This window comes from Magnolia sinica, chromosome 1, assembly GCF_029962835.1.
Source record: "Magnolia sinica isolate HGM2019 chromosome 1, MsV1, whole genome shotgun sequence".
In the NCBI taxonomy this organism is placed as follows: domain Eukaryota; kingdom Viridiplantae; phylum Streptophyta; class Magnoliopsida; order Magnoliales; family Magnoliaceae; genus Magnolia; species Magnolia sinica.
In genome coordinates, this window is record NC_080573.1 from 25,162,527 (window position 1) to 25,188,471 (window position 25,945).

The window sequence follows — 25,945 nt, forward strand, 5'->3', positions numbered from 1 at the left end:
ACCGTTAACCTGATGGACCACAACGTGGATAGATCCTGCCACAAATATCCACGTTGAGACAACCCTAACCTGTATCAGTTAAAGGGTTAAAATGGGCACATCGTGTATCATGTAGTCCAAAATCGATACCCAATGTGCATTGGAAAAATACACCAAAATTCAGTTAAAAGAAGTATCGTTAGGACCACACCAAATTTCAGTTTAAAAAAGTCCTACAAGGACCACACAATTCATTGGAACTTGGTCAAGCATCTCATGTGAGGTGACTCGTGAGATATTTTAGGTGATTCGCTTGCCACAGGAACCGATGCATATGAAGCCGAACAAATTCGTTTTGGAAGATAGAAACCATGCTTTCAGCAGGTATCAGAAACGTAGCTGCACAAAGGAAATGCGACAAAGGTCCGTCCACTGAAAAACCAAGATATGGAATGGCTACTAACCTCCATCTACAAGATATTCAGGGTGTGGTCCATCCAGTGCAGCCAGTTAAAATCAATGGCACAGATCATCAAACCATGGGCTAAGCTTGCATTCACAAATATGGTTCCTCATAGGAAACGTGGAAGCGAAATGCCAGGGTGATTGCATGGGAGATTGGTGAGGCTATTCCCAGCACAAGTTAGACTCAGGCCTGGTGGATTCCACCAGAGAAGCTGTGATACTCATCTCTCATGTGAATCGCCTCCCCCTAGCAGAGATTAAAAAAGTAAAATCCAACTGATTGCCAGTATTAGTTGTCCAGAGTCTCGCTACCCTCGAATATCCATGACTGATCCTTACAAGTTCTGTGGCCCATCTCCTCCTGAAACCTCAGTTCAGAATACATTGCAGGATAATAATAATAAAATAAAAAGACAAACTGCCATCTTAACAACATTCGGTCTCCCCCTAATAATTACGTACATACGTGTTGTATGTGTATACTAATTGTTGTTATATGTGGATATCATATTATAATACAGAAATATTCATTAACTTAGGCAGCGGTGAGCTTCTACTCTCCTTGATGGAAAGGCAAGCTAACATTGCAGAAGAGGTTGGCTGGTGATCTATTATCTCCCCCCCTTCTTCAGTAGTCCAACGACCCCACAGACATGATCCCAGTAAGATTTCTTGAGTCCTGATGGCCCACGTAGTTGTCACAGCTGCTGCTTGAGAGCCTTTGGATTGGGACTGAATTCAGAAGCTCGAGGTCTTGTTTACCCATCTGCTGCACTTCTTGGGGTGAGAGGATTTTAATACACCAAACATTGTTTACAAACTCCCTGTATAAAGCATGAATTGAAGCATCCCGTGTCAAATAAATCAATAAACACTAACGATTATTGAAAATACTCGTTGTAATGGGCCGCAGAGAAAAAAATAAAAAAAAATAGTTGCCAGCAATTTTGATGTGCACAGATGGTTCTCCTGCACAATAGGAAAAAGACTGGAGGATTTTTTGGGGTCCAGCTCTGCAGCAATCAAGTTCACTGTTTTTTTTTTCATCTGGGACTCATGTCTCAATGAAAAAAGATTGCTAATCTGATGGATGCTTGCATTGATGGGGACACCCTGAAAATAGACCAGAAGATAAGATCCTAACCCTTCAACTGGCGACCTACAATTGGATTGTTAAGAAAAATGCAGTAACAGTCTGCAAAAGATGGAACAGTTGGGATCTTGGCATTCACATCCACAGTCCGGCCCATCAGAGTAGGGCTTAGGGGTTTGGATAACTGAACTATTGACTCGTGTACAGAACTGAAAGCATCAGTAAAGTGTACATTTGCCGAGGGCCTGAGGCTTGACCTTATTCCTTGAGATTGAAATAGAGAATTGAAAAGCTAAATTCTCATGGAGAGTTGCTAGAAAGGAACCAAACAGCATTTTTTCAGAAACAGCTCCATGTCAGACGCTGATCCAAAAGACTATTATAAAAAAGAACCATGCCTGGAAAAAGATCTTAAGCTATTTTTTTGAAAGAGATCTTACACTTTCAAGATTAATGTGCAAAACAGATTCATATATTAGCAGACATTTCAGAACCACTGGATTCTCTAGGGTCAGTGCATTTGGCATTGAATGTCCAACATATCAAAGTCTACTTTCAGGTTAAGGCTACGTTTGAGATCATGGGGCTGTTTCAATTCAAGGATATTTCCCCAGAAACCCACTGTCCACTTTTGCACATGTTTGTGCATGCGCACTAGAAACCTAGTTTCCTCCCCTCCTATTTTTCCAGTACGCACACACTTTAATTTTCCCTCCCCACCCCCACCAATAGGAGACGTCAATTCCTTTCTTGCATGGAAATAACACATGCCACCATCTAGCCCAAGCACTTTACATGTCCCAGCAACTGCCAAGAAATTTCTGGGGAATTTTTTTATTTTCCAAACAACACATCTGAAAATGGACCCCAATTTAATGAAAAAAAAAAATGTGTTGAATACATACACATGCATACACATTTGCATGTGTAGTATAGATCAAGTATTGATCAATTTTTTTGGGATAGTTTGGGATTTGAGGAAGGAGAGAAATGTAAGTCCTTCAGTATAAAGAGGTGCCAGTTCCTTTTTTTCTTTTTTTTTTGTTGATTGCTAGGTTTTGGAGTGACAAGAGGGTCGCTACTGGAATCTTCTTTTGGTTTCTTTCTGCCACTTTAAAATTAACCTCATTTGGAGAGAAAAAAAAAAGGGTTTTGATCAATTTTTTTTGGGAAAAAAAAAAAAAAAAAAAAAGAATTGGTTTCGTTCTGCCGCTTTAAAGAATTGGAATCTTCTTTTGGTTTCTCTGTGCCGCTTTAAAATTAACCACATGAGTCATCTTGTACTATAGCATCAGATAATTTTTTTTTTTAAAAAAAAAGAGCAATTGCCATGAAGAGAAGAAAGAAAATGTGAGAAAGGGAGAGAATACATACTGCCAGGGATCGTCTCCGAGGAGAAGAACATCGTTCTCCCGGTCGACAAATACAAGCTGCCAGCCTGATCTCAGAGGGTCCTCCAACTGGCCTTCAAGGCCAAACATATGGGCGAGCTCACTGCGCAGCTCATTGTAGCTGCTGAACCTGGTTATGTCCAGTGACCTCCCAAAGGACCCTAACTTGTGAACCTGTCTCGATACCAAAATGTACCCCATCAGTGACCGGGAAACAAATGTAGAAGTGTAACTCAAGACTCAGTATTTCTCTAACATAGTTTCAATGCCAGGACCATAACCTCAACTTCACAGAATCAAGGAAAAAGAATAGAAGAAAACATAAAGAAAAATGGGAAAAAAAAAAAACAAAAACAAAAAGAAATAGAAAAAAAAAGAAGAAGAATAAAGAGAGGTGTTCGCTAGGGAAATTCACCACTTCTGTCCCACTATATGGTGATCCAGACCATCATCAGCTTATAGGTCCCACCTTGGCTAGACCACATGGAAAACGCACCACACATTAGAGATCCTTTTCCTCTATACAAGTGTTCAAATCTGGACCATCATTTCTAACTCACATTTGTATGAATAATAAGGATCTTTGGTTAGTGGGACTTTTGCCACCCACCATCTAGACTGTTTCACTTGGTGTGGCACACAAATCATGGATGGGCCTAAATCCCCAAGCATAATTTATCACAAAGCAGCTGATGATTGGAATGGATTTCACATAATCATCATGGTGGACCCCTTAAAAATTCAAGGGTGGGACATCCCTCTCCTAACTGTTTCCTTTTGTGGCCAACTTGAACCACGGATCAGCCTGATTTTTGGGTTCTGGACATAAAGATGGAGACACAATTGATGGTTGGAGTGGATTGTGCATAAACATCACGATGGGCCTCATTAAAAATCAAGGGTAGGTGTCCCCCTCCGAACTGTTTATCTTGGTGTGGCCCACTTGAATCACAAATCTGACTGATTTTTGAGCCCCACAGCTAAATTTCTGTCACACACCTTTAGTCAAAGTGGATTTTAGAAACACGTCATGGTGTGTGTGTGTGTGTGTGTGTGTGTGTGTATCCCAACTGTTTATCTTGGTGTGGCCCACTTGAATCACAAATCTGACTGATTTTTGAGCCCTACAGCTAAATTTCTGTCACCCACTTTTAGTCAAAGTGGATTATAGAAACACTTCATGGTGTGTGTGTGTGTGTGTGTGTGTGTGTGTGTGACAATCAAATTTCTAAAGGTTGGTGGGTTCCAAATGCCCACCTTCACAAAGGTTCTGGTTGGTGGGTTCACTTGGCCCACATTGTCCGGCGACTGCAAAAAACCCGATTCATCCAAGCAGCTGGAAGTTGTCATTGCCAGATTCAGTGGGAAATCAGTTCCCGCGCCACTCAGAAAACTAGAAGCAGAAAATGGCAGGGTGGTTGAATCAGTCTCGCTGCTAACGCCTCTGAGGCTTGACATGTTGTTCTGCATTAGAAGAGCTGAGGAGTCTATGTTCACCCCAAAGAGAAGATGGTTCTGAGGGTCTGCGCTACCTTCTTGGTCCACTGAGCACTCTCTTCCGAGAAATGGTGGCAGTGATACAGAATGTTGAGAGACATTCGGCTGCGGTGGGCCCAACTGATCTACCTGGGGCAGAACAGACTGGGCTCCAGAAGAGAGAGTAGATTCAACTGTAACTTGCTTGGGCAACCAGGCAGAAGAAGAGGGGATTAGCGAGTTGTTTCTTGGCAGGTTAAGAAGGTGGGATGTATCATTCTGGGAGAATGAGCCCAGAATACTATGTAGAGGAGAGAGCCCAGCTGTAGCAACAGCATTTCCATTCGAGTCTGGAAAAGTCTGCTGCTGGCACAATGAAGATATGGCTTGCAAAGATGGAGTCTGGGTCTGAGAAGCTGATGCTAGCTGAGACAGTGATGAGACTACATTTGGGATCTGTTGCTGATCAGATAGTTGATGCTGCTGCTGCAGCTGGTGGTGGTGGTGTTGCTGTTGCTGTTGTTGCTGCTGCTGAGGCTGCTGCAGGTGATCCTTGAATGAGTGGTGATGCTGCAACTGATGCTGAAGAAGGTGGGCCTGAGATTGGGACTGAGTTTGGTTCCCTGGGATGTTCTGAAGAAAGGTTGGTGATGATTGAGGTTGAGATTGCTGCAAAATCTGACTCTGTAATAGAGACGCAGAACGATTAGGAATATTGTGAGGTTGCTGGAACTGCAGAAGAGATGGAGATGCCTGCTTCAGAGGATCTGCATTCCTCATTTCCTGAAGTGCTGCTGCCGCCATTGCTTGGTACATATCAGGCTGCAGACCTAATAGAGAAGCATCGAGTCTTGGTTGCATCCAGGGTGTCATTCCAATACTCTGGAAATTCAGAGACTGAATCCCCCGATCAACCCCATCTCCTCGGAGCCACATGAGGGGAGAATTCAGACCCAGATCATCATCCTTGCCGCCTGAACGAAATAAATAAATAAACAAATAATAAAAGATTTAGAAACAAAAGCAAGGGTGAAAAAAGTAACTTAAGAACAGACTTCTAAGTTAAAATTTAAGTAGGAGTCCACATTGCGTAAGTCATTTTCTCTGCTCAAAAGAAGCAATCAGGAAGCTATACCATGTAGAGATGGCAGTCCAGGCGGCCATGGTCGCTTCAACCGAAGGGGGAATGGAGATGGATACATTGGAAATGTGGTTAAAGGCTCGATTTCCCACAACGATACTCTCGGCTGCCTCTCTCCAGCTGTTGATTCGTCCCAGCCAACCTGCACTAGTGCTGTGAGAATTACAAACAATCTTCGGTTTCACCAGGGAATAATTCAAGCAGCAACATCTTCAAAAATATAGATTATCCCTACAGGTCCGATCTGAGTCCAATTCGTTTTGCATCGCGTACCTTCACAGAGCGCCAATGTGAGTTTGGCCAACGAACAGGATCTAAATCACCTATGCCAGTTATTGTGCCCATGTACCTAGGTATAATGGAATGACATTATTACTAAGTGTGAAGTGTATATACAAGCATAAAAGGCCAATAGAATGACAAACAAAACATTTGTGGATGGCAGTGTGCATAGCTTAGACATCAAATAGTTCAAAGGCATATCATATCTGCCATAGATAAATGTGAAATTACAGACAACAGCATAAAAAAGTTCAAAAGGGAGGAAGAACGAAAGAGAGACATTTTGAGGATGAAACCTACCGACGCACACTTGACTCTTCTGTTTCAAATAGCATCCGAAAGCGCATGCCAACTGAAACACGGGTGTGGTAGACTGCTTTAGCATATTTGGCTAGAGGTATGACAAATTCAGATGGGCTTGCCCTGAAAACAATGTAAAACAATATAATACATAACTGTTATATTTGTTATGATATTTACAACATTCAAGTTTTATGAGTTGCATTAATTCTACCTTGGGTTATAAAAAATAGTGAAACGACTATTTGTGGCTGCTGCATGAGCTGCAGCAGCAAGGAGCCCTATGTGCATGCTATCACTTGATAAAACTGACGAAGGCATGACTGTTTGTGGCCGATTAGCACGCCGGATTCCCAGGAGTAACTGATTCTTTTCATTCCTGATGACAAAAGCAATATATTTCAGTGTCAGATACAAACTACATATGACATGACGGGTTGAAATGCTACATGCATCAACTAGGTGGCATGAGGATTCTGAACCAGCATACCAGATGAAAAGGACCGAATCACCTGCAACAAGCCTCTTTGCACTTACAAACACACTCCATCCAGTTGTAAGAAGATGTCTCTTAGGCTGACCTGCATTATAAATGGAATTAACAAATGACAGGCCAGTTACAGAAGAGCTTCTAGGGACAGCAAGTATCCTTGCCATTCAGCAGGCCAGTAAATTAACACCTAAGTAACACATAGCACAAATCCTAGCTTAACTATAGAAAATACAAAACCAAACGAAATATTTGAACCCTGAAAAGTCATTTTAAGCTCACACAGTTTTTCACAAACGACAAACTGTCAAACAATATAAAGATACAGTTATAAGGCAGCACTTGTCCCTGTAAAGAGTTCGTGACGCAGGATAACGAACCACTTGCTCTAAAAGCTCAAACTGATAGAGTGTGGCGAATCAATCCCTTGAACATGAGACCTCCCGCTTTAATACTACTTTTGACGCAAGACAACTAACCACTTCCTCTAAAAGCTCCAACTGATAGAGCGTGGCAAATCAATCCCTTTATCTCGTAGCCCAGGTCAAGCCCTTGGCTAAACCCCCTTCATGGGCCCCACTTCACATGGGTCCCGCCTCACATAAGCCACCTACCTCACACCGGCCACTCACCCCAAGTGTGCCCCCGCTTCACACAAGCCACCCCACTCGAGCCCGGTGTGAAAATGCCCCTACATTAGTTTGTATAGACACTCCTTTGCAAGCACTCTAAACTCAGAAAGACACAAAATAATTGACCTTGAGTCGTGATTATTCAGATATCTTCCAAATAACACTTCTTGCAATCCCTTGCATTTCGATATTTTTTCATTTATCCTATCAAATCCATAGTATTGGATCTAGATAAGCTCTTCTGCTGCTTCAGAAACTTGTCCAGTTGTTGATTCCAACATGCACTTCAGAGGATTCATAAAAGCACGATGCATCCCAACATGCACAGCATCCTGATGCTCCGGTCTGTATCACATGGCACTCATGGTTCGATGATTCAGATTGATGATCTTATGTGCCCAAATATGGATGGGGATTCATCCAGATCCCAGGTTTGAAAACCTTTGATCAGTGACCCTCAAATAGATGATATAGAGAGAAATGCATTGAACTAATAAAAAGAGAGGTTTGATGCATCGGATCTTCAGATGTTGAAGATTTTGGGTCATCCCCCATTTGGGGTGGTTCCCTTAAGATCAAAAATCTGGATTAATGAACCATGGTTTCCACTTTTCTGGAATGGGTGCATGACAACACCATTCACATCTCTGATGCATCAGGACTCTATAATTCCTCACATTGAAAAATATCAACAAAATCGTACTGCAGAAATGGTTGCCAGTTCTCTTTATGGGATAACATCTGGGTACAGAATGCCTAAGGCTTACAAAGCCCTCTATGACCTTACAAAGCCCTCTATGACCGAAGAGCAGTAACAATTTACAACTCCCAGAAGGTTCAAATGATAACTTTCCATCAGATACATAGCAAATATACAATACTTGAGGGTTATACCAATCACCTAAACCTGGACAGCCCATTTCCCCTCCCTTTTGAATTCATTCAGTCTTCATTTTCTATTTTTGGTGATTGGGGGTTCTGTTTTCCTGCAAAGAAGCATCAACATTTTATGTCCATCATGTCTGAAACTCATTTTCCTTCTCTTGCTTCCACAACCTCATGAGAACACCATCACCGTACCAGAATTCCAGTACGTAAATTATTTATTTTAAAAAAAAAAAAAAAAGAAAAAGAAAAAAGAAAACTGCATGAATAAGATGTCCTTCACCTAACATAAACTCATCCCCTCCAAAAGTTATTATATTTGTCTCCTTTAAAAAAAAAATAATAATAATAATAATAGTTGAATCACTATATGGCCAAAAGAAAACTAAACGAACTATTCGAAGAATGAGGGTGGGTGACTGACACCTCTCAAACTAAAACAGATAAGAACAAGGTGTGATGAAAAGATGGGGAAAGAAAGTATCCTTTATATTTCAGAAGAAAACAGATTTTCATGTGACCATGAAATACATAATGGTAAGTGAATAGGCGAAATGGCTAATAACCAAAGAGATACAAGAATTTTTAAGACCCATTTATTCGCAGTGCTAAGTATCACTAAAACTCACCGCGAAATATATGACGAAATTTCCACTCATTATCATGAAGATCTCTTGCTATCAGTTCTTGAGCAGGAGGCTGCTGAGAAAAATCCTGCGGGGAACAACAAAGAACGAGAAGTTTATACCGCGTGCTATGAGCTTATAGGATGCGAGAGATATTAGGAAAACCAAAATGAGGATGGAACAGACATTAATGAATTGCTTCAAATTGATTTTTAAAACATCATACCAGTGGAGGAAACACTTTTTCAGCTGCCCGGCGAGGAACAGAAAATCCACCATGAGTACTTGTGTCACTAGCAGTCAATGTCTTGCAAAAATAATTGGTCGGCTGTTTGTTGGGGTTACCCAACTCGGCAGGTAGATAGGGATCCTTTTGCTCTTGCTACAGAATTAGTTGTGTCAATGAAAAGCTAAAACAAACAAAACTGAAAAAGTTGGAAGGAAAGAAAAGAAATCTGGAGATAAATGACTTCACTACCGGACTTAATGGCTGCAAGGTCATTTGAGCATACACTTCATCCGTCTCCACGTCTGCCTGAATAATGACAGATTATCGAACTTCAGAAAGCAAACCATAAAACACTTAAGGGCCCGATAGAGACAACAAGATAGAAACTTACATGCATTGTCACATTGTGAAGCTGACAGATCAATTGAGGAGGTAAGCTTGGGTAATTAGGTATATGGGCATCAACTTCCTTATTGGTTGAAGCAGCCACCTGAATACAGATACCCAGTAACACTAGTAACATTGGCAAAACATGCATTGACAAAAAATATCATTAAGTCTAGGTCATATGATGCCAGCATGGCTTGGTTGAAATGGAGTAGTTGTAATCCTCTAATCTACTCTCTACTTGGAACATGAAATACATGCATGACAGTAATTCTTACCCACAATCCAATATATATTTATAAACAATGGTGTATAAAAACATGAGTTCTTTTTTTTTTTTTTTTTGGAATAAGGTTGCAAATGAAACTACTGCTTTTCCAGCAAAGATCATATTACATGTTAAGATGAGAAGTGATCATAAAAGGAGGATGAATGGTGATTATTTTCCCATGTTCTGTTAGTACCACAGTGGAACCTTAAAAGTCTATGCTGACCTGCTCGCTATGACCTTGTGGGAAATAAACAACACGGCTTCCAACAGCAGGCAAAGACACAAGAGGGCCAGCGCATGCATGCCAAAGTTCAGAATTCAGGCATCGTTTTTCTCCTGTAATATATCCCACACAAAAAAGGCAGTCCTTAGATGCGAGATCTTGAAGCATAGACGAAGAAGAAGTGGGCATGGATCAAGCTTGATAATGAATTTTGTCGCCTTCTAAAAAAGCAAATGATCAAGCTTGATAAATAGCCACTGTTGTGCGTAGCAAATCAACGAGCAATATGTCAATTAATGTATAATTTGGATGCATCCCAAGTAAAAAATCAATCCAACAGCAATGCTGATCTGGATAGACATTGAAACAGGTTTTTTAAGGGCACTTCAGAAGGCCATCAGAAAAAAAAAAAAAAAATGAAAGTCAAATTGGTGACCCAAAATCAACATCCTGGATGAAGATTTAGAGGAGTCCATCCCACCTGCCACTTGGAACACCTAAACAGGCCCTAAATTTGTACGCAAATGCATTTACTGCTTACAAATACAAATACTGCAGTTGTCAGACCAAAACAAAAAACAAAAAGAAAAAAGAAAAAGAAAAAGATGAGAAAAGAAAAAAAGAAAAAGAAAAGAAAAGGCTCCAAAATTAAGAAATAGCCTGTTAGTACCATTAAAACTAACTTCGAGAGTTTGCTCTTTTTCAAAGATAAAAGGGATTCGTGCTCACCACCATTTATATCCCAAGATCGAGTAGGAGAATGCGGCTATTATGAAAACCATAACATAGCCATGGTAAAGAACTCCATATCAGAGAAATTAAAAACCCAAAATCAAAGGAAAGAAAGTTAAATAAAATAAAATTAAAAAAATAAAAATAAAAATTCAAACCCAACATGGTGGAATGTATCATGGATTGATTCAAATCTAACAGTTCAGAACTAACATCCAAAACAACATGAACATTGAAAAAGATTTCACCACCGTAAACTTACCTTCCTGAGGCTGATGACTGAAGCCAGACGAAGAGAGCTTCATTTTTGCAGACTCCAGGATCTTCACACGGATTGAGTAACACCAGACCCAAATCCACGTAGATCCTCCTCAGAAAATGACCAAAATCTTTAAAAGCGGTAACCACTCCATCAAACAACCAACCGTCACTTTCACCTCTCCTCCAAAAAACAAACTACCACATTTCAGACAACTCCATCAAAATTTGAAAATTCAACTTTTTCTCAGCTAATACAAATCAGTTGGCTGCAAACGCTCTCCCTTCCCTTCCCTTTACCGACAACACCCTGCTAACGACCAATATTCCCCAAATATCCCTCATCCAAAATCAGTTCCGCCGATAGAAACGCTTGTTTTCAACCTCATCCAGTCCTGAACTTCACCACCTTCAACCCTAGAATCCCAACCTTCATAACAACAGCTTCAATCACTTTCTAGCTCAAAACGTTCACATTTCATCTCAAAACCAGAGAAATAGCACCAGAAACACTAGATCATCGACCTCCACGGCACCTAGGGTTTCAAAACGTTAAATCTCACCCAATAACCACGCATTACACCAGAAAATCCAGCACAAATCAAAACTGGAGTTCTTTCGCTCAAACTCACAGTCTCAAAAACCGAAAAAGAGCTCCAAAACCTCCAGCTAACAGCTTCTTGCACTAAATTCGAACGAGAAAACCCCCTTTTGAGCAGAAATCGAAGAAAACCAGCAAGAAAACACTGCAAAGCTCAAAATCACCCCAAGATTTACACCTACAGCTTCCAGAACCTTCAATCCAGAAAACCCCTGTCACCAGTAGAAACTGAAGAAAAACCAGCAAAAACGCTCCACAGCTCAAAATATCCGCTTCAAAAGCCAGAAAATCTACAGATCCTCGTCTACAGCTTCCGTAAACGATTTGCAACTCAGAAAACCGCGCATTCTAGCAGAAAGCAGTGCACTTTAACAACAATCCTCGTATTTCAACACAAAGGTGCGCATTTGAGCAGAAAAAAGCGCATTCCAGCACAAAATGCTAGCCTGAGCGTCAAGAACGCGAGGATTCGATGTTAAACTCTAGAAAGTGCGGATCTGCACGATAGAGAGGTCCTGTCAGAGAACAGAGCCTTTAATGTGCGAATTCAGGGTTCAGATAGACGGTTTCGAAGAGCCGATGGGCGATGTGATGTGCAGATCAATGGCTCAGATCTTCCCTCGATCGAGGGAGTGAAAGAGAGCTGCTGCTGGTATTGTTCTGCTTCTTCTTCCTTTTCCCTTTTTTGCTCTCTGTATATTACTCAGCAGTCAATCAATGCAACCGCCATTATTTTCTCTTTTCTTTTTCTTTTCGCTGGGCTTTTATACGGTGAGAGCAAGGACTGGCTGTTTTACAGAAATGCCCCGGTGTTGGTTATCGAAGATTACGCGGATCCAAGCCGTTGGAAGGATGGGCCCCACTTTGAGTTATCATGCACCGAAGTTCACTGGTTTGGAAGAATCTCTACTGTTTTTATGATACTCAGGCAATGGACATTTATATATCCACAGAGTACTCGGCTTTTCAGTTTATGGGAACGACGGACGGAGACGGATTGCGTACTAACCCAGTCCGCTCAAGCGTCCTGGGTAAACTCTGTGGGGCCACCATGGATCTATGTGTCTTATCCACGCCGTTCATCCGTTTTTACACATAATTTTAAGTCATTAGCCCAAAATTGAAGCATATCCAAAGATAAAGTGGATCACACAATAGGAAACAATGGGAATAATGATTTCCACCGTGAAAACCTACCTAAACCGAAAGTGATGTTTATTTGTCATCGAAAGGTACGGAGGGAAAATACAAATATCATGAAGTTTCCAACATAAGCAATTTCATTCACACTGCTTCCTTTGGTGTGGTTAACTTTGGATGTATTTAAATTTTAGAGCCCTTTTGGCCAGGTGGATTGGAAGGGATTGGATGGTACTAGATGGATGGCATGAATTTCTAGGTAATAATGCTGTTTTCAGTAAATTGTCGCGAGATCCATGGGACTCTATATCCCGTCTCTTTGGCACGCCCGGCCAATCCAACCCCAGGATTAAACCTTCTCATCACTTTCAATCCTTCGAGCCAAATACGTCCCTGGAAAATTTGGACAAATTAGGATTCAATGCACTATCGTATCATCGACAAAGCATGACATTAATTTTATCCCATGGCAATATGGGACCATCCCTGCCATGGGTAATAATTATGTCTTTTGAGTCCCATCCCAACTAATCCCTTCTAATCCCACTGCCCAAACAAACGGTAGGGTCATGCTCTAAAATGCTGTGATAAAATGGATGACCGGAGTGGATAAAAGACAGATCACGGTGGCCCCACAGAGTGTCCTGAGTACGCAATCCGCTTCCATGGACCATTTAGGGTCCCACCATCGATGGACCATGCAAACAGATCTCCTTGATTGGATAACGTTCACCTTTCGATTCGCGGTCCACAACTAGACGTTGACGAGAATAGTCCATTTGATGCCGGGTCTCACCGGATCAACGGTTTGGATCATTGAACCATGTTCCTTGCTTGTATAGACTGAATACAACCCGTACTTTTGGCACATGGCCTGTTGGATCATAATGCTGACCATCTATTACGATCAAATCTTCGTAGTGGGACGTTTGGACGGTTAGGATCTTCCAATCAATATAACCTTTTCACGGTGGCCTGTGAAATGGGCATGATACATGATGAAGCGTCAAGATCAAGGATTTAACCATCCACGTGTCTAGAAACACCGGTACACCAGAGTGCATGAGTTACCAGATCCTTCCGCAAGGGCGTGCATGGAGTATAGATGATCCAGACTGTTGATCTGATGGGCCTCATGTTGGATGGACCTTGCCCAAAAATCTCATCATTAGGAGAAATCCTAGCCGTTTGGGTGGAGGCGGGCAATTACACAGTTAAGAGATGATATCCATCTATGGTCCAGATCCGATACATAAAAGAAACCGCTGCCCTTGAGTGAACCGAGACCATACAACGGTTGGTGTACCTTGCGGATGGATCCTAACCATTCAATTAGTGGGGCCCATCTTGGATAAGTCAAAGCCTGACATTTCTGCACACTTGAAATTCAATTCTAGGTCATTTATGGAAAGGCAGCAAATGCTCCAAAGCAGCCTTTCACAAAAGCAGTAGTTTGAATCGTTCGCAGTGGCCACTAGCTGTAAATTTTTATAGTTGTCCTATATTACAACCGGCCAATCCGACGGTCGGTCTAGATCTGCTGCAGAAAAACGGCTAATGAGGATCGGAGATTGAGTGCAGCGAGAGATTATTCAGCGTTGATGAGAATTCCTTTCCGACAGCTGAGCTTGGCTCCACTGTCTTTACCGGTGCAAAATGGGGAGAGGGAGAAACCTGACAATCTAAGGCGTCGTTTGGCACCGTGGATTTGGAGGGGATTCGAGGCTTTCAAATCCCTGCTATTTGGCAGCATAAGGGTGCGGATTAGCTACCGACAGGTTGAGTAGCGAGACTAGCTGGGGAAGTTACGTCAGCAAGTTCCGTAGGCCCTACAACGATGTATGCACCCACACCTTTCATTTATTTGGAGAGATCATTTGAGGGCAGTATCCAAGGAAAGGGTTAAATCCAGAGCTCCAGTGGACCCAGCACAAAAAACAATAGGACATGGACGCCCGCCGTTAAAACTTCTAAAGGCCGCGGAAGTTTTAGATCAACCTGACATGTGTGTTTTCCCTTATTTCACTTCTTTTTTAACTTTTTAACGGGTTGTATTTCAAATAAATATTATGACGGGCATTAGGATAGTTTCAACGGTAGGAATCACTCTCCCCACTATTTTCTTTGGTGGGGTCCACTACAGAATTTTATTTGCCTCACTCTTTAGTTCATGCTCTAAAATGATATCTAAAAATGGATGGATGGGGTAGATATAACACATAGATCATAGCGGGGCTCCTAGAACTTGGTGACATCACTTCAGTAACCGACTCGCTACTCAACCTGTCATCTAACCCATGTCATCCAACCCATGTCCCAGCATAAGGGCTGTTTGGGAGCGTGGATTTGAAGCACCCTGGATTCGGAACCCCCACGATTGGAAACCCCCTAGATTGGCAATCCTCCCAGTGTGTTTGGCACCCTAGAGTATGAATTAACTTTAATTCAAAAATACCTATGCATGGTATATTCACAGGGGTTTGAATTTAATTGTTAAATCAACTTTAATATCCCCAATTAGCGAGATATATAAATTTTGTCACTATGGTTGTGATTAGGGGTGTACATCGAGTTCAGTTGGCCTCAGCTCGACTCGGCTCGGCTACTGGCTGACCTCAGCTCGAACTCGGCTTGACTCAGTCCTCGACCCTGACTGGCCAGCTCGGCTCGGCTTGGTCAATAGTTCGGGCCAATTTGGGCCGAGTTCAAGCCAAGATCGAGTCGAGTTCGCCATTGAGGCATTTCCACAAACACCTGAACTGCAACTTCAAAATCCCAATGTTTTACAAACAGAAGCAATGGTTTTACAAGTATTTTATCAAACACCTTCTAAGCAACATAAAAACCAAGAAAAACAAAGAGAAAAAAGGTATTTGTTTCATGTACTTACCTTACTTGCCACCAGCCACCTTTCGTTGAGTCATTTTATCAAACAGTTGGTGAGCAACATCAATGGCAGAGTAACCGAGTCACTGAACTGGTTCGATCCGAGTTCGATTCGAGGGCCTGCTCGAACTCGGCTCGAACTCATTTTTGAGCTCAAAAAATCAGCTCGACTCGGCTCGAACTCAGCTTCAAACCAACTCGAATTGAGCTTTTTTGAGTCAAGTCGAGCGAGCAAACCGAGCTAGCTCGGTTTGTGTACACCCCTAGTTGTGATATGCCTGTTGAAATATATGCTTTGCTTGAAAATGATGAAATTCCAAGTCTCGGATGGACCGCAAGCTCAAGATCATGTCTAAGTGACTAGCCAATGATTTTGAATCGTTAATTAATATGGACAATGTTTAGATGGTGCTGGACGATATTTGGATAGTGTTGATTTATATGGACAATGTTTGGACGGTGCTGATCATCATTAGTCAGCCATGTGCCCAATAGAATGATAGTGTACAGTGACATACATGTTACACCTGCAACTATTGAAATGATTTTAGGTGTAATCCAAGCTCTCACCGTGGATTACATACCCCCTTAAAGAGGGGGTTGGAAACCCCCTGATTAGCAATCCCCATTTATTTTATGTTGCCAAGCAAACAAGGGGATTTGAAACCCCCTCCAATCCACGTGCCAAACGACCCCTAAAGTAACTAGGGGTTTCCAATCTCCTCTTTGAACGGGTTTGTAATCCACGGTGAGAGCTTGGATTACACCTAAAATCATTTCAATAGTTGCAGGTGTAACATGTGTGTCACCGTATACTATCATTCTATTGGGTACATGGCCCAATAATGATGATAAGCTCCGTCCAAACATTGTCCATGTACATCAGCACCATCCAAACATTGTTCAACATCGTCCAAACATTGTCCATGTAAATCAACAATTAAAAATCATTGGTTAGTCACTCAGACATGATCTTGGGCTTCTGGCCCATTTGAGACTTGGAATTTCATCATTTTCAGGCAAAGCATATATTTCAGTGGGCTTATCACAACCATTGTGTCAAAAACTACATATCTCACTAATTAGAGATATTAAAGTTGATTTAATAATTAAATTCAAACCCCTGTAAATATACCATGGATAGGTACTTTTGGATTAAAGTTGATTCACACTCCAGGGTGCTGAACACACTGGGAGGATTGCAAATCCAGGGGGTTTCTAATCTCGAGGGTTCCGAATCTACGGGGTTCCAAATCCACACTCCCAAGTAGGCCCAATGATCAAGACCGTCTATTTGGTAGGGTCATTCTCTTAGACATTGGATCGTGAAAATGTTTGCATAAATGCATCCCATGAGATGATTATGCCCACCAGTAACACTTGAACACGGATTGCGCCCGTCTCCAGCTGAACGACCAAGAGCTTTGAGTGGCCAACGTGATGTATAGGTCTTATCCACACTGTCCATCCATTTTTTTCATATCATTTTAAGTTGCATGCTTAAAAATGAGGTAGATCCAAGGCTCAAGTGGACCACACCATAAAAAGCAGCGGTGGGCCCAGTTTGATGTTTATTTTCCGAATGCTGATTGCATCCTACCCAGCCTGTTTCTCCAACTGGGAACAAGCAGCAGCTTTGAGTGGGCATAGTGATGTATGGGTCTTATACACACGTTCATCCTTTTTTTTTCCCCTATTATTTAAGGTAGTTCCAGTACTCGAGTCAACGACATCACAGGAAGCAGCGGTGATAGTAATCCTCACCGTTGAAACTTTTTTAGGGACCGCCATAATGTTTCATTGCCATCCAACCTATTCATAAAGTTACATGGACCTGTATTAAGAGAAAACACAAATATCAGCTTCATCCAAAACTTACATGGCCCACAAGCAGTTTTCAACGGTAAGAGTTTAATCCTCATTGTGTAGTTGACTTAAGCCTTGGATCTGCCTCATTTTTTGGATTATACCCTACGAAAAAATGGATGGACGGTGTGGATAAGACCCATACATCATGGTGGCCACTTAAAGTTGTTGTTTGTTGCAAGTTAGAGACAAATCCCATCCTTATTTTCCATTAAATTTATTAATAAAGTTATATAGATGTGGATGAATAGAAAACACAAATATCATCTCCATCTGAAACTTCCATGACCCTCGAGAAGTTTTCAATGGCTAGAGTTTAATTACTATTGTGTAGTCCACTTGAGCCTTGAATTTGCCTCATTTTTGTGCTTATACCCTAAAATGATACAAAAAAAAAATAAAAAATAAAAAATGGATGGACAGTGTGGATAAGACACATACATCACAGTGGCCACTCAAAGCTCCTGCCCTTTCTCAACTGGAGACGATCGAGGGTAGTAAGCAATCTGCGTACGTAGCACTTGGGCTAGGATCCCAGGAACCTGATTGTAAGTGGGGTCGGGCTGGGCTTGTGCTGAAAATCACTGACCCAAGCGTCGTAGAGTTGGGTTTGGGCATAGTGACATAGCTTTGGTGGATCCCTAACTATGGGGCCCACTTTGATATATGTGCCTTGCATTCAAGCCATCCATCATTTTGACAAGATGAAGTAGATCCAAATCTTATGACAAGATGAAGTAGATCCAAATCTTAGGTGGACCATATCACTGGAAATGGTGGTGATTGACCATTAAATACTTCTTGTGAGTCACAAAAGTTTTGAATCAAGTTGGTATGTGACACAGGGAAGGACGTGTGGTTGAGCATCGTCTTCCTCAAGGGGGATAACTATTCCGAATCCACGAAACTTCTCTGGACTCCTCACAAAGATGCCTCAAATCCATGAGGAAAATAAGAAAAATAGAATAATTTGTAAACATTTGTAATAAATTGATTGATAATTGTCTAATCCCTATGTGTCCCTATTACACCATTAATATAGAAAAAAAAACTAAAATTCGTAATTACCAAAAATAGAAAAATTGTAACTTTAATAAAAATCTTAATTCTAATAAAAATTTTCTAAAGCCTAATTTTTAAAAATAAAAATCTATTTCTAAAAAGAATAAAATCTAAAAATAAAAATATTAAAAAATTTAGAATTACTAAAAATAGCAATTTTTCCTTAAAAAATCGTGTTTGAGCTGAAAGCGTGTGTTTTCTGATGAAATGGACATACGTGACCCATGATGTGGGTCCATTCACCTTGGATGGCCCATTTCAGTAAAAATTGATAGGTTACACGACCCATAATGATACCCGGATTAAAAGTTACAGTCAATTTATGGTCCACCTTCTTTTAGCCCAACCATGCTAGAAATGTATCTGTGACATGCTCTACATCAGACCCCTCCACTTGAAAAAACTCATCCTCGAGTTACTCGAAGAACTTGGCTAATGATTCTCTGATAACTTTTGATGTCGATATTTACTAGCCATTCTCGTACTTGGCATTAGGCTCTTGAGCTGACACAATACATATACTCATGCTCTCCTTGACTTGGCTAGTATGGATCAGTTCATTCACTTGTCCCTGTAAGATCTCACGTTCTTTCTGATAATGTGGACAATTAGGCAAACTTGTCCCTGTGACAAGATCAATGTAGTTTTGTATATCTCGTATTTGAGGCAATTTGTTAGGGAGTTCATCGAGCACAATTGCCTTGAACTCTTGCAACACTGGTTTCAAAACCCTTGGGATGTTCACAAGTTGCATATATTTTTTCTTTTCAACTAATGCATGTATATCTCATCTTTCCTCGGATTGTTTAACAAAAGCATATTTTATTATGAGAGACTACCCCTCCACTTTAGAAGTTTTAGGTTGGTTCTCTATTCACATAGAGGCCACATGTTTACCATTGATGAATCCTATGGCCTGTCACAACTTCGTTTCGACAGCGTCATCTCTCGCTGACAAATAATGGGATTTCTTTACATAATCCCTTACTAATCAACTATTCTGCCAATAATTTTAATTTTGTTAGAATAATACCTGGTCGTAGTTGTTAGGGAGGAATCGCATGCGCAATAATTGCTTCTTCCATGACCACGTGCGAATCGGCGCCATCATCTGTCTCGCCCGCTCGAGTTGAAGTTGTTCCCCACCAAGTTGAAGCTTTGCCCTTCAACTTATTAGCCATGAACTTAACCTTCTTTGCTTCAGGGATTTCCATATAGTTGCAGAATCGTTCAACTTTAGAAAACCAATCGAGGAAATCCTCAATATGAAGTTGGTTGTTGAAGATAGAAAGATTGACTCTCATCTTCAATTCTTGATTTGTTCATTCTATTTGATTATTGCCTCATTCAAGATGTTGTGGAATCATGTTGCTGGATCCCATCTTCTTAGGAGTGATCATTGGTTCATTGCCGGTACCATCCTACGATCAGGGCGATTACGAGTCCCAACACCTGCTGGTGGCGAATTATCGCCATGAACTCGGAGTTTCCCTATGGCCTCCATCATGCAATCGATGGAAGCCTGTATCCCTTGCATGGCTTGCCGATTCTCTCGTTGTGATGTGTCGAAAGCTATTAAAAGATGATTCCATGGAGCACCGTCCATGAGATTGTTGCCTGACCCGTTGTTAGAAGCTATATATCTGAGGAGAAAGCCTCGCTCTGATACTAAATTGACGTAGGGAAGGACGTGAGGTCGAGCACTATCTTTGTCACGCCCCAAACTTGGAAACCGGGCTCACAAAATTCCCTATTGCCGAATCCGGTGCCAACAGCCACCGTGGTACCCCATTCTCAACTTCCAGTGCCCATACACCAGAATTCGATCCTAAGATCCTACAAGGAGGATTTTTCAATGTACATTTATCCCGTAAAAAGCATAACCACAAGTTTACCCAAATAACAAAGACAACATCATCATCACATATCCACTAATATAAGTAGTTGAATACAATGTTAAAAAGGAAATACATATATCAATTATCAAAGCTCTAGAAGACAGCTGTACGCTCTAGACTCAGCGCTGTTGCAACCTAACGCTACCTGCACGCATCTATCGTGTATAAGCTTATAGAAAGCTTAGAGGTGGTGTACGTGTGTGCACAAGGTAAGTGCCAAGTATACAATAACAGATCAATGTAGAGACATAGTAAGTCAAATATCATATAATGAGGATGCAATGTAATATGCAGATCCTGACGAGTCCACGAATACTGTCAGTCGTATCTAGGTCATGCAAAAAAGAAACATAGTAAACCAAATGCTATGTGCTGCGGATGCAATGCAATATGTAGTGTGAATGGAATGACTAAGTTGGATTGTGAAGTTGGGATGATAGTACGTAGTATCGCAGGTTATGGGGTCCATCATAAGGGACTTTTATCCAAACCAGTCCCATATCTAAATTTGGATAGCTAGACTTAATGTGGTAAACTCTTGATCTCAGGTTGGTCACACGCCTCAACCGAAGTCTTGGCCATTGTGAAGGTACACATAACAATTAGTTGCGTACCACCAACCTGAGTGGATAGTGAATGAATGAGTAAAATGCTGAGTAGGCAACTCCTGCTCAATAAGTCCACATATCAGTATTGTACATCTCTAGGATCATTACCGGGGTATAGTACACTCCAAGCTGGCTGCCACCTCTGCCAGCCACGTAGCCCAGTGAGTGGAAAAGACCTCATTACCTACCTACCAGCAGTATACCAATGCCTACCCGGCTCGTCGATAGTGGACCCATTTATAAGCTGGTCAAACTCAGCCTAGCTTATAGCCCTTTCACTTGGGTGAATAAGGCCACACCTCCTTCCAACCAATCATGACACAGTGGGAGACGCGGCCTACTAGTATTCGGTACTCAGGCGCTCATATATATCCACTCAGTTTAGACCTTGGAGCATCCCCTGACCACGGAAGTTTAAGAACTTTCACCCAAGGATATTCAAAGTGCACATGCTCAAACCAAATTTTTCGATGTCCCATCTGGTCATCCATGATATGCTTGTGGAGGCCGCAACCCTAATGTCACTAGGGCACCAATGATCATGTCATAAAATGCGAGACACATGAGCCATACCATTTAGTCATGCATCAAACCTGCGCGTACCGCTTGCTCATGTGGGGCAACTCCGTCTCTTAGGGAGTCCGATGAACAGTCAGCCCAATGGCACATGCTATGCTCAATCACTCCTCATAACAAGCATGCGAATAATGCGTATGGGCATGTAACGTGATGCTATGCATGATTATCGAACATAACAATGATCGATCTCACACAATCACAATGGGCCTCACACATCGCAATGGGCCTCATCCAGTCACAATGGGCCTCATACATTCACAATAAGCCTCATACCATCACAATGTGCCTCATATAATCATACTGGACCTTATATAGTCGCAATGGGCTCCATATAATCACAATGGGTCTCACATGGTCATGATGGGCCTCATATAATCGTAATGGGCCTCATATATTGCAATGGGCCTCATACATTCATAATGGACCTCCTATATCGCAATGGGCCTCATATAATCATAATGGGCCCCATATATCGCAATGGGTCTCATACAATCACAATGGGCCCCATATATCGCAATGAGCCTCATACAATCACAATGGGCCTCGCACAATGGGCTTCATACATAATGGACCTCACACAATGGACTTCATACACAATGGACCTCATAAATCACAATGGCCTTATCCAATCATAACACTATGCTAACTCATACTCGGTATGTGTACTAACTTAGTTGTAGTCGATAATCGGCCTATATATATGGCGGGGTCCATAGAAGGACAGCAGATCTAATCCATAATATGAGGATCGATCCTCGACAGTGAATATACCAAATCAGATAGCACGGATCCCTCCGTCTACGGTGATGTTATACTCTCCTTATATCAAGGTTGGGCCTACCTATATTCCTAAGTATCCGAAACGGGCTTCTTTCACCATATTATCATATGGCCCACTAGATGCCCTGGGGGGGAGGCAAATAAGTCCTAGATGGACTCCAAGATTAAAATGAAAAAAATCCTACAAGCAACTAATGGGGGCCTAACATTTTGGGTTAGCCCAATAAGAATAGAAGGATCATGCAATTATCAATGAGGCTCAATAATTAGGATCAACCTACTTAGAGAAGGGTGAGAATGAGACTAACAAAGGCCTAAGGGAAGCTCACAATGTGGACATTTAACCAACATTGCTCCCAAGAAGTGGCCCACAAAGAGCCAAACATATAGTGGGCCCATGGCCTCACACAAGGGTCTCATATATTCACAATAGGATAGGCCTCACACAAGGGCCTAATATACATCTCAATGGGCCTCATCGTATGGGCCACATATACATCATATTGGGCTTCATCATGTGGGCCTTATATACATTATATTGGGCCTCACTAGATAGGCCACAATTATATCACATTAGGCCTCATTTAAAGGCCTTAAATACATCACTTGGGCCTCATTAAATGAACAACATAGATATAGAATGCATACATCAAGGTGGGCCCCACGAGGAATGGATAGCATGAATATATAACATATACAACATGGTGGGCTTGCAGCCCCGCACGGTGTGGTTAAAATACATTATGATGGGCTTGCAAGATGGGCCCCACCAAATGGACAGTGTGTATGTGACACACATCACGGTGGGCTTGCTGGACGTCCAACCCATGGACGGCCTGAATGAAATAGATACACCAGTGGGTCCCACGTCCGGCCTTCAAATGCATCACAATGGCCCTCATCACTTGGGCCCAATATACATCACAATGTGGGGTCCACAACCCTTACAATAACTAGAAAGGCAGATGGACAGCTTATATAACACATACATCATAGTGGGCCTCACAAACCAGCCCCATGGTGGGACGCCCCAACCCAACAGCTAGCTAGTGGGTGTCCACCTGAAATTTGGATTTGATTCATACATACTGGGCCCCTATCCTAGTGCGGGCCTGGGAGGATTTGGTGAGGGATGCAGGGGCCTCATACATCATCAATGGGCCCTACAATGGATGGACAACATGCATAATTAGCACATATAGCAAGGTGGGCCGCCATTGGACAGTCAACCCACCTACTGCTGGCCCAGTTTGGGCAGTAAACAGATGAACAACCAGGGTAAAATACATACACATATGATGGACCTCACACATCACCATTAGGCCCACAGCTGGTGGCCATCATGTACATAACATAAATGGCAAGAGCCCTCTTGCTAGACGTCTAGCCCACCCAATGTGTTGGGCCTCTAGACATCCAGTGAAAGGATGACCTGGATACTACACATACAAGTATAAGGTGGGCCTCACAAGGCACTAATGGGCCCCATACATACTGGCCAACAGGGAAACATGATACACATGAGAAGGTGGGCCAGCAGCTGGGCATCCAGCCCATCTACATGGTGGATTTGCTGGATGTCCAGCAACTGGACAGTCAGGATGGGACACATACCTAGGGGCCTCATCAGTGGGCCTCATAACCCCCTAACTGGGCTTTAATCAAACATCACAGTGGGCAAAAAAAATTCATTGATGGACACCAGCCACACAGCTCCCTGCGGTGTGGATCAATGAGATTTGATCTGTCCCATATCTAGGCCCACGACCCTAAATGATGTGGAAATTGGATGGACGGGCTGGATAAAATGCACCTCACGGTGGGTCCCACTTAGATGTGGGTTGCCCAGGAGGTGGGCCGACGCCACACATCATCCATCAGGTGGGCCGCTGGCATAAAATAAACACATAAAAGTGGCCAGCGGCCAGCAATTCCTACATGCTGGCCCATCTGGTCTGAAGTGATCCATTCGAATGGATGACGTGAATATGAAACTCAGACATTGTGTGGGTCCCACCATCCACGTGCGGACGGTGAGGACACAACAGATATATGGTGGGTCCCATTGTCCAAGAATGTTGGACGGTGTGGATAAAATACATGTACATCAAGGTGTGTACCACCGTCCAGCTGCTGGATGGTGGATACAACACATACATCAAAGCAGGCTTCCACCGTTCACGCCCTACGGATGGTGAGGATGCAACAGATACATCAGGTGGGTCCACACATGTGGCCCTCCAGTTTAAATGCAAACTGATATTTGAGATCTCCCTTTCATCCAACGATCAGCAGTAAGGTGGCCTGGAGGTCCAAAGTACCAGCATGCTTCTACTGCTACTACTATGGTGTAATCCACATGCGTTAGATCTGGACCTGCTATAAATGGATGGTGTGGATAGAGGTCACGCACATCAAGGTGGGCTCTACGTGACCTGGACGGTCTGGATTTTCGATACATCACACCAGGCCCCACAGCACCATCCAGATCTGGACGATGTTGGCATAGAATACATATATCAAGGTAGGGCCCCACCACATGTGGGCCCTCAAATAGAGATTAAAGATGAAAATTCTAAGATCACCCACCGATTGCAAATCTTTTAGGCTCCTTGATCTCCCGAGCTCCTAAGCTTCCTCTTTGATGGAGGATGATGAGAATTGAAGGGTTGGATGGTGAGGATCTTGGGGTAGGAAGTGGACCACACCTAGCTTCTCCTTAGAGCTTGGACATTTGCTTTCTCCTCTTTGGTTGCTTGGAAAAATGGGTAGGGAAGAGAGAGAGAGAGAGAGAGAGAGAGAGAGAGGTTGTAAGGGAGAGGGATGGGTGTACTGGACTTGAGAGTTGACTTTAGATGAGAGAGGGATGGGTGTGGTATTTGATTGATTGATTGATGTGATGTTTCGTAGAGATTCTCTTGAGTTTTACAAATGCGTGGTGTTTTCCTTGAAATCTGTGCAAGCCCACAACTTTTGGCCTGGGTATTGCATCAGTGCGTAAGACGCGACGTCGGAACTGCGGCGACGGTGCGGTTGCAAGGGTGCGAAGGTTGTCGAAATTTGACCGGAAGGACCGCGGAAGCCAACAGAACAGTACGGATTAGGACACGAGTCTTACATACGGAACGGTATGGACTAGGATACAGGCCTGACAGTCTTTCTCAAGGGGGTAACTATTCTGAATGCACGGAACTTCTCTGGACTCCTCACAGAGTGCCTTGAATCCACGAGGAAAATAAGAAAAATACAATAATTTCTAGAAATTTGTAATAAATTGATTGGTAATTGTCTACTCCCCATGTGTCTCTATTACACCATTAATATAGAAAAAAAAACTAAGATTCGTAATTACAAAAAATAGCAAAATCCTAACTCTAATAAAAATCCTAATTCTAATAAAACTCTTCTAAAGCATAATTTCTAAAAATAAAAATTTCAAATAAACTTTTGCAAGAAGAGTCCTAACATGATTACAAGCTATTCCCAAAAAGAAGAAAAATCTAAAACATTAAAAATAAAAATATTAAAAAATTCGAAATTACTAAAAATGACAATTTCTCCTTAAAAATTTATTTTTGAGCTGAAAGTGTGCATTTTCTGATGAAACAGACAAATGTGACTCACTTTTTTAGGTCGGTTCACCTCGGATGGCCCATTTCAATAAA

At 42.1% G+C, this 25,945-nt stretch overlaps 1 protein-coding gene across 1 annotated transcript; it reads right to left on the bottom strand.

The window, feature by feature from the left end:
* Nucleotides 1–701: 701 nt before the first annotated feature.
* LOC131243339 (auxin response factor 6-like) lies at nucleotides 702–12,208 on the bottom strand. Its single transcript, XM_058242633.1, has 14 exons — nucleotides 10,865–12,208; nucleotides 9,871–9,983; nucleotides 9,381–9,479; nucleotides 9,239–9,295; nucleotides 8,987–9,142; nucleotides 8,764–8,848; nucleotides 6,618–6,708; nucleotides 6,342–6,506; nucleotides 6,128–6,250; nucleotides 5,819–5,894; nucleotides 5,540–5,687; nucleotides 4,186–5,378; nucleotides 2,912–3,102; nucleotides 702–1,268 (listed from the first exon to the last, which is right to left on the bottom strand). The coding sequence occupies exons 1-14, from the start codon at nucleotides 10,905–10,907 to the stop codon at nucleotides 1,073–1,075; spliced, it is 2,736 nt and encodes a 911-aa protein (XP_058098616.1). The 5' UTR covers nucleotides 10,908–12,208; the 3' UTR covers nucleotides 702–1,072.
* Between the last annotated feature and the right edge of the window lie 13,737 nt (nucleotides 12,209–25,945).

Excerpts from the sequence above, each read along its gene's own strand:
- LOC131243339 (XM_058242633.1), bottom strand. The coding sequence starts at position 10,907 with ATGAAGCTCTCTTCGTCTGGCTTCAGTCATCAGCCTCAGGAAG. Across the intron at positions 9,143-9,238 it reads CCTTGCAGCCATTAAGTCCG|CAAGAGCAAAAGGATCCCTA; the intron begins GTAGTGAAGTCA and ends CTAATTCTGTAG. Across the intron at positions 6,507-6,617 it reads GATTCGGTCCTTTTCATCTG|GAATGAAAAGAATCAGTTAC; the intron begins GTATGCTGGTTC and ends TTTTGTCATCAG.